Raw genomic sequence first — 15,105 nt, 5'->3', positions numbered from 1 at the left:
ACTAATCAACCCTGATAGTCTTAATATTAAATGCAATTTCAGTTAAATTTTCTTCTCATGTACTGTCAGAATGCTTCATTTAAAATATTGTTTGTAATTATTTTCTGTAGTCTTCTTAAAATGTGGAACTTCTATTCAGTTTATTTTGACAGTTTCAGCTTGTTGACAGACTTTTTTAGTTTCACTTATATTTTTTAAGATATTTTAAGGTTTAGATTTTATTACACCTAAACTGTTATAAATAATGAACATGCTGTTTACATATTTTGATTAGTTTGACAGTTGTTAGAAGCAGACGATTTGTAGTCTGTCTGACAAGCCTGATTTGATTCATAAATTGACTAAAACAGTAAACATCAGCCTAATTACAGTGAGGAAGCTTTTTCCCCTGTTTATGTTTCCGTCACATTCACTTACGGGCAGTCTTTAAAACTGCAAATGCTCGGTCACGTGACTCGTGATCACTTTTCCCCAAATGCAACAAGTGTGGTTTGTTTTTGTCTTTATTTTTCTTCTATTTTTAGTCCTCCACTAAACAACACTTTCTATTTTAGGAAACTGGTTTAGCCATAGATGATTGGTGTGGTTTCAGGTAAAACAGTGGGTGTATAGCTTGTTCAGGGAAGGTGTTCCGGGAAGTTTTTTGTGATTCTGTCTTTCCGTTATACGTAGGTAGACAGGAAGAGGATCCAAACATGTTTACACACTTTTGTGTAATCCCCAGAGTGAAGATAGACAGAGGATGAAGATCTAAAAATAGATTTATTTGTAACACCCTTGCCTATTTTTGTGCTGCCTATTATTATCTATTTCATTTGCATTTTCCACTGTAAGATTCTAAAAAACAAACAATAGTAATCTGAAACGATCGGCTTACAAATGCAGCTTCACACAGGTAAAGCAAAATCAAAACAATTATTTAATCATTTGGAAATAAAATTATTTGGAAAAAAAAAATTAAAAATTAAGCAATTAAAATGTGATGGAAGTGTAGAGTTATATATTGTCATTTTAAGATCTTATTAAATTATGTTTTGGTTAGAGCTGTCAACATTAACCATTTTTTTTAATTTATGCTAAAATTGTATCAGGATTTTAAGCAAGATTAACCATTAAGAGTATTGTTGCGATTAATACAGTTAAATTTTTGATAGACAATTTATACCACCAATATAAATATCATTTCATTTTGAAAACATTGAACATTAAAATGTTGAAAACATGTAACATTGATAATTTTATTTGACATTTCAATACCCAATTAAAGCTTAGTTTTGAGGTGCTTTAAAAGGCTAAATGTTACAGCACTACTTTCTACCCTCTGTTCTGTCTTCAGTGAAAAGCTGCCCAGCTGGTTTGATTTAAAACATTTAAAAACATTCTATGTTTTTGCCTTAAGGAGAATTGGGTTGCTTTTGCAGTAGGTTTTGGGTAATTATGCATTTGTACTGTAAATCAGAATTCAAGTTACAATATGTATTTGTCACTTGCACAACATCCGTACATTGACATGCTCGTGGGGAGGATTACATACTTTACAGTGGAGTTACACATCATGACAAAATATACACAATTAAATATATGCTAAATATACACAAAATATACAGAAACAGAAAGAGAGTATAGAGTTTTATCAAAGAGAACTCATATGTATACAGTAAGAAGAATCTGAGAGGAAGGAAAAGATTTAAAGATATATGCTATTCAGAAGGAAGATCAAAAAAACAGAAACAATGAATGAATTAATAATGATTCGTAATAATTGATTGATAATCATTTATTCAGTTACACATACAGACGTAATGTGTAATGTATATGTAAAACAACATGCTAGACACACTCCACCCCCACTGCAGAAATATTTGTGATGCATTGATCGGATTATAGCAGGACACCATTAGGAACCTCTACAACTCCATACTGAGATGTTAGACATGTTGAGAAGGCACACTTCTTCTGTACATGAAGCTCAGATAATATCGCTTATATAAGCCTAAAAGTTAAAGTTGTTTGCAACTTTAGATTTCTATTGAATTGCTTTGCAGTCCTACACTTCCTACTGGTTGCATTATCATAGATGCATGTTATATGATAACAAAAAAAATATGATATAATAGTGTAGAGTAAAAGTGTCGTGTGAAAAGGCAATGGGGATTACTCCTCAAGAGATACTAGTAACATAATTTGGCAGCTCTTTATGCACATGCATTAAAGTGCCTCCAACATGTTCCATTACGTCTTTATACACAGACTAATTTATTTCAGTCTAATCTGACTTTGTGTTCCAGTGTTTTGAATCTTGAAGTAAACCCTGTGTTTACATTCATGATGCCACAGCTTGATTGCAGACTTTGACAATGAAACGCCCACCTCTGAAGTGTTTTTGACTTGACTAGATGTTGTGAATGGGGTTTCCCTTCACCAAGGAAAGAATTCTGCATTCAACTGCTTTAGTTGTTTTTTGTGGTCGTCCAAGCCTTTGGTTTTTACTGAGCTCCCCAGAGTTCATTGTTGATTTGGAACATTTTTTCTTATTTTATTTAGTTAAATGGCCTCTTTTACTTGCATTAAATCTTGCAATGCAAATTCCACACCTGGAATAAATTCCAGACCACATGTTACTTACTAGAGTTGTAAAAAAAATATGAATATGTAGATTGAAGTATTGATTAAAGTATTGCAATATTTTGCTTTGCAATTTTGTATCAATTTTCAGAATTCAGAATTTTTAATTATTAGTTTACATGTGAAGATTGTTGTCAGCTTGCGGTTCAGTTAGTATTGTGTTTAAACCCTGATCACTGGATAGCAGTGTTGTACGCATTAGATCCCACTTTTATAATTGGATAAAAAGTAAACTTTTCTTTTACTCAGATTTTATAAATATTTTTTTGTAAAATCAGTTTTCCTAAAATATGTTGTAAACAATTGCAATATATTACCTATTCTTAAAGTATTACAATATATTGCAATACATTAAATCGTGAAAACTCTATCATGACGTATCATATCTATAAGTTCTCGCCAATAGGCAGCCCTTGCCACACCTGGTCATAAAATCTTCTTATTAGTTCACTGATTTGAGGAACTGTGTAAAAATGGGTGAACAATTGTGATCTCATCTAATATGATGTACTCTTTTCCACTAAGCTACAAAAACATGAATTTCTCAGAAATGTTTTTCTGCTTTATTAAATATTATTATTTCAAAGGAAAGTGGACATTAATTAGCTGGTCAAAGCTTAAAATATGGAAATATTATGGATAGGAATCACCCAATTCAGAAAAATGATCCAAATCCAAGTTGTTAGAATAGTTTTATTCACTTTATTTATTTTATATTCTAATGTAAACAGCTTGAATGGAAATTAATAGATGTTCAGTTTTCTTTCTATGACAACTTAACTATATTGACCACTGCACTCAATTATCCACAAAATAATCACAAAATCATTAAAAAAAATGTATTTCCTTTATTAGAAATTGCATGTCTTATAAACATTCAAAACGGCTTTTTGTGTAGTTGTTTCCAGGGTCACACACAAACACATGCTCTGGTGTGAGGCAAACATTCTCATAATTTATATGATTTTCTTTATAATACTGCACTCAAATAGCATCATTACACTCTTTGCATCATTCCTGAACATGAATGACCCAGTCTCTATTCCCAGTGTGTTTTATTAATCCCCTCAAAACACTGATTATCATTGGCTGCTAATGTTTTAGCTCTTTAGCAACACACCAGCATTTCTCTCATACAAGTGTTTTAAATCTGAAGTTCCAGATACAATCAAGAGGATCTCTCCAATCAAGAACTCTACCACCCCCCCCCCCCCCAAAAAATATACATACAAAGATACAAATAATACATGCCAGCTTGTGCTTTAAAAGATGTAGCTGAATTTAACACTTTATGTGTTTTACTGCTGTCACCCATACTTACCAATTAAACTCAATCACAAAAGTCAAATTAAACACAAATATTTGAATAACATGTCAGAGCAAATCTTATTCCATAAGTCAAATACATAAGATAGAAGATGACATATTTTTGTATTTTGTGCTGATGTTTTTCTTTTTGACCATTTGGGGAGCTACATCTCTGTTTCAAGATTGAAACTTTTTTTTCGTGTGTATTTGTGGACATTAATAGTCTTTCATGAGTAATTGATGTGACATCTGGATACACACTGTTTCCTACCTGGGAACATGGCCATCATCAGAAAGACGTCTTACGTTGTAAATACACCTCTTCCTGTGTGATGTCATTAGTCTGTTTGTGGGTCTACCAACCATCACCTTCCTGTCTCTAAACCACACTTTCCCGTCTGCTGAAATATGCTCACAAACAACACCCTACAGCCTATATACATTGAATCTCTCAGTCAGTTGCAGAAAAATGCTTTGAAATGCTTCTTTCTGTTCAAATATCAAATAAACTTAATTATAGAAAAACATACAAAAACAATACTGTCTTATTACAACTCCCTGAGATGAAGTCTTGGCTTCTTGGGCATGACTTAAACTAACATTTCTTAAACTAAATTACAATGTCAATGATGCTTCACCATTACAAAAACATCCCATGTTGAATTTATACAGGCTTAATACAGTTGTGAAAAATCATCCACAGATATGCAAGGACATGAAAAAGAATGCTAGAAGGAGGTATGCAATTTCAGTATCTTCTGTCTCTTCTGCACATGCGTGCATGTGTCCTTAGACAATGTCTCTCAGTGTCGCCCTGTAACAGTAACCTCGTCATGTTTGTCTTTGTCCTTGTTTGGCTCGTCCTTTGGATTGTTTGGCTCCGCTCCTCAATTCACTGTCCTAAAAATCTTTAGCTTTCTTGGCACAGGATGGATTTTACAGGCTGTTGCTGTGGTGATGGGTGATGACCCTGTGGAAGTCCTGGCTGGAGGGAATGACGTGCTCCGGGGGCAAAGGGGAAAGGTTGTGACTGCGAATGTAGTTCATGCTGCTCTGGTGGGTGAGGTAGACAAGCTGACGTGCAAACAAGGGTTCCACCTAGAGCGAGATGAACAGACCTCGGTTACACACTGTAATCATCAAAGCTGATCTCTTAAAGCATCTTATCTTTATATACAGTGTAAACAAATGATATTTTGCATTAGGTTGTCCTAAATCCAGTTGATATAGGTCATTATCATTTTTAAAAGAATAATATATATAATTATGTGATTAGGAAAACTGCAGGAAATTAGCCACCCATATTTTTATAGTATATGTTGGAGAAAATGTCTTTACATTTTTGGGAAGGCTTTTGCACTTATTTATTACTTATTTTACAGACTCCGCACACCATATTATAAGGTGATATAACTATTAATTAAGTTCCATTTTCATAGCTAAGGTACACAGGTTTAATTGGCTTATTTTAAGTGACAGTCACAATGCTTCTGTTCTAATTCAGCAGGTCTCGCCGCTAATTTACACAAAATGGCAATTCTTTAAAAACATTTTGTTTCACAGTCATAAGAGTGCTGGATGTTAATCTACACAGATTTCAGATTTATTTACAGTAAGCTTAGACTTCCAATATTTTCAACAGAGCGGTTAGCAGCAGTGCTAGCCATGGTTAGCGCACTTAGCACTGGTAAATGCTGCCAAACAGCCCACATCCCACGTAGATGAACAGCTAACGAGCACGGTTAGCGGCTAATGCTAATGCTACTACAGTCTCAGTGCTGGAGAACAAAACTGAAACTTCAGCTACTGCTCCTTACAACCTGACTGGTAGAATTCATACATAAGGCACACAGGACAAAAAGGCGCACTGACGATTTTTGGGAAAATTAAAGGATTTTAAGTGCACCTTACAGTGCGAAAAACACAGTAATTGCAAGAGCATTGGAGACAAACAACACAATTCCACTGTTCCACAGCTCAATACTGTTGGTGTTTATACCCCTCTAGCCCACATTTGACATTAGACGTTAGGCCAACAGGTTGATGGCTTTTTCCTTCTTATATCTTCTTGCTATTGTATCTTATTAAGTGCAACTTAAAAAGTGCCTAAATGTCTTCATAAGAAAATTGAAACAAACACTTTTACATGCAGGTTCAGTTTGCCCAACAGGGATTAAGCCTAGTTTTGGACTGCACATCATTTTAAATGAAGATTTTACATTGAAAGGGAAATATAGCTCACAGTTAGGCTCAATCCCTGTCGGTGAAACATACAAAACCAGAGTGTATGTGGGTGTGTCTAGATTTAAGATTATTCTACATACACAGACAGATTCTTTACAAACTGGCACCAGTCTAGAACTGAATGTTTTAGTTTTCTCCTGCAAGTTCAAAATGTGCAAAACTGTAATCTGATTACTGGACAGTTTATAACGCACAGAGAATGATTCTAATGGTTGGCTATTTTACTAGTGCCTTTTTCTCTGTCACTGATATGAAACAAACAGCCAGAAGTCTGATGTGTTACCTGCACTGTAAGGGTCCTCTTTGGTCTCTGTGGTTCTGTGCTTTCATCCTCAAAGAACAGAAGAACGTGGGAAACAGGTAGAGTACGGGTGTGAAGAGCGTAACTCTGTAACTCTGATAGAGACACAGGGAGAGAAAAAGACACCACACTTTAGTCTTGCGAGTTTGAAAGCAGAAGCATTGTATTATTTTGACCAATATATATGGTCCAGAACTGGGGGAAAATGTAACTATGTCAACTCAGTGGTTATCACACTTATCAAAATGGACTGGCCATATTTACTGTAAACATGACGTGCACCCCTTCACATTTACATTATCTTTTTTTCTTTTGAGCAAACGCTCATAGCATGTGACTTAGGGGACTCTTGTCTATGCACGAATCACATCCTGGAAAGTCCTCTGTGCACACATGCAAATGCACTACCACCAGTCGGCCGGTGACGTGAACAGGGTGGGTGGCTTGCTGAAGCCTCAGAGATTATCTGTGTTGTGGTGAAATCGTATCCCACGTGTAGTGTGGTCGAATATTTACTGTAAGCCCTTGTGACCCTATTTACTGTAATAATTGATGAACTTTCAGTGGTGTCTGAAGGCTGAGATCAGTGAGGTGTGCACTAACAGAATTCACAGAAAAAAAGAAAGATTAAGGGGGCTTCTGCTAGTATTCCCTGAAATGTAACTCAGCTTTGAGTCAATCTGACAATTACAATAAATGCTAAATATTAGGCAAAAAATCTGGCTAAGCTGCGGTGTTTCTGCATGTGGTTGTCCAGAATGGAATGGAAATGGTGTGCACTAGTGCATTAGTGCACAAGCTTAAAACAAGCTAAGTTAGTTGTAAATAGTGATAAATCAATTATCAGTGTCAGTCCAATATCAGCAAAAAATGCTGGATGGAATGTCATAAGGACACTTTAAAAGAAGCAAAAACCATATCACTACTGACCACAAATGAAGGTCTGCAAAACATGCCATGCAGTTGTCTTGCCACAAGAGTGAGTTTAAAAATGCTTCTCCCTGCTGCCCTTTAAAAAGGTTCTCAGATGCTACTTTTGGGTAGTGTACCTTTTGGTGAGAGACCACTGACTTCTACATGTCTCTACAACACACTCAAAAACATTTTGACTTTAAGAAGGGGAACATCGCTTGCTCTAAAACTGTAATCACTTACATATATCATAAATACATTCACACAATGTTTCATTGGTGCATTTATTTTTTCTTCAGTGACTGTTTTTAGAACTAATGACCACTACCTATTACACCAAAGTTTACATGAACTAGGAACTAGAAACTAACTGTTTCCATAACTGGTGTGGCTATTCACCTGAAAATATTAGATCTATGTTGATGTATAATGACTTTTTAACATTTATTTATAAGTTGTCTGACAAGAGGAGGATGGGCCCCCCTTATATATTAGCCTTGATGGTAGGTTTAGATATATCGCTTCTTTCTCCTCCAGCTCTAAAGAAGGTTTTTCTTGCCTCTGTTTCTCATTGGGGGTTCTGTGTTGTATGTTCATTAATTAACAATAAACAATATTAATTCTAACCTGTGATGAAGAGCTGCGTGTCCAAAAGTTTGCACGTCTGTTCTCTCTCCAGTTTGTTCGTTTTGCTGGCTGCTGTGTGGCCTCCCTCACAGTAGACCCTGCAGGGGCAGCGGCGCCGGGCGTAAAGCCCATCTGGCGCCATCCACAGCTGAACACCGTTCTCTACAGCACCTCGCTCCATCTGAGGAAGCTCCACTATCTCTGGCCCTTCAGAGGCTCCATACGGCAGTCCTTCTCTGCTCCCACCCAGCAGACAGCCTTCTGGATTGCTCACAGTCAACTCCTGCACCAGCGCATCCCGGAAAAACACTGCCACCTGGAGACGGTAATCTGAAAGAGGAAGGGAAAAGCAGGAGGTCAGTACAAATAAATAAACAAATATACAAGAAAATTATACTGAAAAAGAAGTGACATCAACTAATAAACAAAATAATTCAGGAAAAATACAAAAAGGCTCCAAATTGTGACTTATAATAGAAACACTCCTGATCCTAAGCCTAGTTGTAGTCAAGCCTATTTTCCAGTCAATGAGAAATCTCTATTCAAAATTCAAGACAAGACTTAATCTCTGTCCAGGAAACCCCCCTTAGACCAAGAGAAGTAATACAAAAGGGGGAATACCAAAGGTTACACTTTAAAAGGTGCATAGATAAATTTCCATTAATGAATAGTGGAATTTTGTCGCATTAATACACAACTGAACTTAAATAAATCTAAAAGACTGGACTGAACTCTTCTAAACATGTGTTTATGCTAGTATGTACCTGAAAGGGCCATGGCTTCTGCTGATTTCATGCTGGAGTCCATTGTAAATGCAGATGGTAAAGCCTCTGAGGTGCTGCAGCTGTAGAATGAGCCACTAAACTGGTATCCTGAACACAGAGCAGAATGTAATTCATATAATGCATAAAATAAATGTTTTAAATAAGGATGTGCTGTGCTATCAGAATTATATTGGTATCAGCAGACTTAGAAAAATAAGACTTGACTGATATTTCATTATTTTACTGCATTTCCAGCCCAATTTTTAATGTTAATCTAAGTAGAATGCATTATAATTTACACGTTTACTAAAATACATATATACCTGAAAACAGATTACAATTACATGCACCCACAGTCCTCACACTGATGCAGCCATGATTTTAAATATGTTATACAGGGTATATATATACACAACTGCTGTACATATACTACACTGTAACATGAGCAACTTATAGATGCCAACAACGTACCCCCAATTATACAACACAACTAGACAATAGCCCTGCTTCAAATTAATGCTGTTGCTGGCTTTAGTTAAGAATGGTACTTCAGTCTAGTTTGGGCCATATTAAACAGCATACACTGGCTGATAGACTACAAATAGTTGAAAAAAAAGAAAGAAAATAGTGTTAACTGTTTTATCCTCAGTTAAAAACTATACCTCCATCCCAGCGGGGGGCATAAGGGTTCTGGGCGTAGGAGATGTCTGATATTGGGGGCTTATCTGAGAGGTAATCCCGCCAGCTCCTCTCCACAGGAGAGATGAAGTTACACACCTGTGCAGAAAACAGAGCATTTCCTCATTCACAGACACACAACTGCATGTAGAGAGTAGTGTAAATACATTTGTCTTCATCTGTGCTGTTACCTGAGTCTGCAAAGGTCCATAGGAGGGGTGTAGTGGGTAACTGGGTGGACTTGTGTTTGTTGGAGAGTTGTCCAGTGATCTGGATCCTGCAACGGAGAGATAGTTAACAATGACAGTTAATGAATATGGTAATAATGCAATTTGGATGGGATAATTCCCATATTCAACATCTAAGGTAAATGGAATGCAGCATTAAAGTTTGCAAAATTGTAAAGATGTTATGCTTTATCAGGGGTAACATCTCCAGTTTAATATAAAAAATAATAGAGACTATAGTGGTGCAGTGGATAACACCACTGCCTGCCAGTGAGCTACCATGTGGGAGACTGGGGTTCAATTCCAGGTTTGGGATGACTATTCTGTGCTACACCAAAAAGAGTCCTTGGGCAAGACTCCTAAAATAACATTGTCCCACCTTTGGAAAAATAATAACTTTGTAAGTCACTCTGGATAAGAGCATCAGCTAAATGCCAATTTCTTTTTTTTTTTTTGCATTTCAGAGAATTTAAAAGTGGTTGCTGAGGTTAAGGTTAAGACCACTCATAAGCAGAGACAAAAGGGAATTTTTTCAGAGACCCAGTCACTAAGGGGGTCATAAGAGAAAGTTGTGTGTTAGCTGTTGGGCTAACAGCACAGTTACCTTCAGATACTTTTTCACAGAACAGAGAGATCATATCAAGTTTGTGAATCTCTGTCTGTATCTCTGGTCTGAGGTAGTGTAGGGGACATTCAGTGGAATTTCTCAGAAGCCCAGTCATGTCCGTTTGAAGGCCAGACTACAGTCATACACAAATATGCCACAAACATAAGAAGATAAATGTGTGTGTGTGTATGAGTAATAGCTGGGCCCACTTGCCTTTCTTGGCCCCTTCAGGGACAATCCTGTACACCTTGTATGGGTCAGAGATGTCTAGCTGGCTGCGCTCCAGCAGCTCCTCGAAGTCGTTGCTCTTGTTGAGGGCACAGCGGAGGCGCGTCTTCCACGTGGGAGGGTCCGGTTTATCAATGCCCTCACGATATTTACCCTTAAACAGAGCCCAGGCCTACAGAGCATGCACACAAACAACAAGAACACACAACTTAAATACAAAACTTAACATTCAATGGCCACTTTCCCTTTTCTACATCCACCCTTTCTTTTACTCAATCTCTCTTCCTATGTCTCTCACTCTCTGCCAAACCTTCCAATGTCTCTTACTGTCTATCTGCCTCTTCCTGTCTATGTCTGTCTACACCTCCCTATTTTGTCTCCCTCTTACTCTTTCTGTCTATCTCCATCTCTACATCCCCCTATTTTTTGTAATGCTCCCGCTGTCTATCTTTATTTGTCTTTCTCTCTCTTACTATCTTTTTTCTCTACCTCTCCCTATCTCATTTTCTCTTCACATACCTTGTTTAAAACTCTTTCTCAATTTATAATTTGTTATTCTCCTTCCTCCCCTTGCCTCTAACTTTATGCATGCCCTCTTTTATGTTTTTTTATTCTTATTTGTCTCTTTATCTTTTTTCCTTTTTATTTATCATATTTTAATATGTTAATGAGTTGGTTATTCACTTCTAATAACATTGTCATCACTAACTGTTTCAACCTGTTAGACCTGTTAGAGAGAGAGATAGTCTACATCATGTCTGAGACACTCTGAGTCATGTAGGGCATGCAAGTGCAGCAATGAGAAGAGCTAACTTTACAGTGTCCTCAATGCACCTGCAGCGAGGCTGTATCAGTTTCAGCACTGAAGTGCTGAATGCAGCTACCGAAATGAACATCTGTAGGAGATGAAAAGTGTAAAATACAAATTACGTTACTGAATTAAAGTACTGCACAGGCTCAGTTTGATCTTTCTGTCCACTGTTTCACTTAAAACAAATGCAAAGGAATATAGGCTAATTATAGGCTAATATTACAAATATGTCTCTTAACTAAATGTCCTGCCCAGATTGCATGTCCATGCAGGACCTATATAGACAGCTCAATTAAATATAAAAAAGTTTTGCCAATGGGTTGCATGTTGGCTTCATATATGAATGTCAGTGACACTGCACATGGGACCTAGATGGGAAACATATAAGATTAAGGTGGGCTGAAGTGATGAGACCCATTTGGGAAGTCCAACTGTGTATTGTCCAAAACTTGGTGAGACAATGTATTGTAGACCGTATTAAGGTTATGATTTAATATATTACGATATATTGTAATACTGTAAGGAAGATCATTTTTTAAAATATCAGATTTTAGAAAAACTGTCTAAGACCCACCATATCGTTGCTTTCCAAAGAAAACAAGTATCTCCATTTTTATTAATTTTTAGTTTACTACATAATATGACAAACTGTCCTTTACACTGTGCTAAAATGATGAATGAACCAATAGAAATACTTCAAAATGACCTGAAATAAACTCTTTTTACATTGACTTCCACTGAAAGTTTAGAAGGTTTTTTTCCCTCTCCTGTAAAGTTACTGTTTTGGAGATACTTGTTTTTCATTGGACAGCGACAGTATGCATAAAATCCGAGGAGAAAAGAAAATGTTACTTCTTATGCAATTATTATAAAAGCGTGATTTAAAGACAGAATACAACACTGCTGTCTGGATGGGGTTTAAACTCAACACAAAATGAATCTTCACCAACTTGTGAACTATCAATAAAAAAACGATGATATTGTGTTCCCCTCCTTCACTTCTCTATCCCATTATTTCCCTTCGACCTCCTTTAAGCCCTATCTAAAGATGTTTTACCTTTAACTTCTATTACTTTTGTACTTGACTATTGTAAGTCGCTTTGTACAAAAGCGTCTGCCAAATGTAATGTAATGTAATGTAATGTGTTTTGAGTATTTATACAATATTGAAAAACAAATTACTGCAATAGGTAGGGGTGTAAGAAAATATTGATATATATACTGAAGTTTTGTGATACTGTAAAGTGTTTTTTTTTAGAAACTATGTATTGAATCATGATACATATATAGTCAAGTTATTGGCAATTTGTATCTATAGAGATACATTGGTTAAAATTACATTGTCTCCCAGACATTACTGGATCTCACTATCAACACGTGCATCCCACTCAGAAGCCCATGTCACCCTGAAACCCTCCTACACCATGCTTCAATTATCATTTGAGCCCCAGATGTGCACGCTGGCACTCAGTGAGAGTTTTGCACTATGTTTTCTGATAGTGTACCTTGAAGAGAGCTGCGTCCTCGTCCCGGTTGTAGTCCTGTTTGCCCGCGTGCTTCCACGGGATCCTGAACACACTCTTCTCGTCGTTCTCCCACACGAGCCCGGGGTATTTACCCGTGTCCACCTGCTCGATCAGCCACTGCCGCAGCTTCCCGTTCCCCGAGCTGCCCGTCGCGGCGCGCTCTCCGTCCGAGCACATCTGAAGAGTGTGAGTGAAACTGTGCACGCGCCCGCGCTGACCTCGCCGCAGCTCTCGCCCGTGCTCACTGTGTGAGTGTGAGTGAGAGAGAGAGAGAGAGAGAGAGTGTGAGTGATAGTGAGTCTAACTGTGTGATAGTGAGGTGAGTGACGCGGGTCGCGCGGTTCAGCTCTCCGAGCGCCACTTTTGCTTAAATGGTTTTGCATGCGGAGGGGGGCGGGGCGGGGCTCGTGTGCGCGCGCCGCTGCGGGGATTCAGATTCCGCGGGTGATTCTACGAAGGCTGCAACGTAGAGCAGCATCCGCGAGCGCGCGCGCGCACACACGGGCGTCCCGTAAACACACCCGCCCGCGCATTCGAGAGGTGGGACATCAGAGCCCACGCGCGGCGGAGCGGGACTTTTAGACACTGTTTTTCACACTAACATTTATTTCTCTGAAATCACATTCACAGACCAACCAGTCAGAGTTAAAACCACAGTTCAGACCCAGACACTTTAATTACCAGTAAAACGCCAGTGAATTAAAAGTACTAGCCTAAAGCAATAAAGACCTAACGTTTACTGTTCCGAGCGAGCAGGATCACATATTTTATTTTTTTTATTTATTTACTGGATCTCCATTAGCTGAGGCAGATGGTCCTGCTATTCTTCCTCCTGTCCTACTTAAGTAAAAATATATGTATAATTCCAACAAAGTTTTAAAATTTTATAATCAAGTACAACTACAAAGCCTAAACAAAGAAATAATATTTCTGTAGGCTGTTCATGTAAAATTAACAGAGTATAGGCTATTTGTAGTGTAGTTTATTCACTTGCAGTAAAAAAAAAAAAAACATCAGCTACTAGACAACTAGACAACTAGTCATTGCTATATGCTATCAAGTCAATGGAGTTATTATAATAAGGTATTGTAAATTAAGTGTGATTGAGACAGATTGGGTCAAATTGACAGAGAGTTGACCTAAGCTATGCACACTTCACAGGAGGGAAATCTGTAGTATGACAGAAACTGATCACTTATTTGTCTTTTGAATCAATAATAGAGAAAAAAACTGTGCCAATCACCCTTTAATTACTCTGTATCCAAACTTCCCCATGCCCCGATCAAACCTCAGTCAGTGATCAGGGCTTGTGTTGGACCTGCATTTATATATATATGTATATATATATATACAGGTCACAAACTTTGTAAGTGCCCCTTAAAATCTATCATGGGCCTTTGGAGGCTCATTTTGCTTTGGCCCACCCAAATGCCTTGGCTGGTTTTAGCCTGCTACATAAGGGTAAACTGATACCTACCTATTTGTTTTCCTGAGCATAAATTCTAATTTATCCATGTCTGAATACACACTTGCGACACAAGTAAAGTTTCAGAAGTTAGAATTGGCACTGGTATCATCTGTGTTTGGAAAATAATTTTCTCAGCTTCTAATTGGGTGGGCAGATGCACATTCAGATGGGCTGAGCCCACACCAGCCCATACTTACCTTTGGTACAAGTACTACAGAAGTATACTGAAGGGAAATAAAGGGAAATGCAAAGTTTAACTTTCTGTCCATTGGTGCTCCTTATTCAGTTGAGTGAAAAGGAGATAAAATGATCAGGTGTCTCATAAACTTTACTACTTTAGAATACAGACTGTCTTCATATAGTCTATATTCTCAAATTAAATGAAAATAACCTTCACCATTACATTTTGTTTGCCTTTAAGTAGTGCACATCCAATAGCATTAAACTTGACGTATTGTTCATTATAAAAGATAGGCCACTTTTTTTCGATGTATAATGGGATCTCATGTTTTGCACTGGCCACAGTATAACTGAATATAACACTCACCTGTATGCAGAGGCTGAAATTCGACTGTACAAAGCTGTATTTTCTGCACTGAAAAAAGTTGAGTGTTTTTATGTAACTGACATTTATTTGAACTGTCCTTTACCACAGCAAACATCTGAGTTAAAATAAGATAAGAGATCAGGTTGCTCAGGAGTGATCTCTGAACATGAGAAGAATGGGGAAATAAAAAAAAAAAACACAATGAAGTGGAGAGAGAGAAAAAGTACATCAT

At 37.4% G+C, this 15,105-nt stretch overlaps 1 protein-coding gene across 1 annotated transcript; it reads right to left on the bottom strand.

Moving 5' to 3' along the window:
- Positions 1–3,453: 3,453 nt before the first annotated feature.
- Positions 3,454–13,252, bottom strand: irf4b (interferon regulatory factor 4b). Its single transcript, XM_007258172.4, has 8 exons — positions 12,838–13,252; positions 10,507–10,693; positions 9,651–9,736; positions 9,444–9,558; positions 8,782–8,889; positions 8,018–8,347; positions 6,461–6,573; positions 3,454–5,031 (listed from the first exon to the last, which is right to left on the bottom strand). The coding sequence occupies exons 1-8, from the start codon at positions 13,033–13,035 to the stop codon at positions 4,870–4,872; spliced, it is 1,299 nt and encodes a 432-aa protein (XP_007258234.2). The 5' UTR covers positions 13,036–13,252; the 3' UTR covers positions 3,454–4,869.
- Between the last annotated feature and the right edge of the window lie 1,853 nt (positions 13,253–15,105).

This window comes from Astyanax mexicanus, chromosome 1, assembly GCF_023375975.1.
Source record: "Astyanax mexicanus isolate ESR-SI-001 chromosome 1, AstMex3_surface, whole genome shotgun sequence".
Classification (NCBI taxonomy): Eukaryota; Metazoa; Chordata; class Actinopteri; order Characiformes; family Acestrorhamphidae; genus Astyanax; species Astyanax mexicanus.
The sequence above is the reverse complement of the archived record's forward strand: the minus strand, read 5'-3'. Positions and strand labels throughout refer to the sequence as shown.

Excerpts from the sequence above, each read along its gene's own strand:
- irf4b (XM_007258172.4), bottom strand. The coding sequence starts at position 13,035 with ATGTGCTCGGACGGAGAGCGCGCCGCGACGGGCAGCTCGGGGAACGGG. Across the intron at positions 8,890-9,443 it reads TGCCCCCCGCTGGGATGGAG|GATACCAGTTTAGTGGCTCA; the intron begins GTATAGTTTTTA and ends CTCTGTGTTCAG. Across the intron at positions 5,032-6,460 it reads AGAGGACCCTTACAGTGCAG|GTGGAACCCTTGTTTGCACG; the intron begins GTAACACATCAG and ends ATCTCGCTCTAG.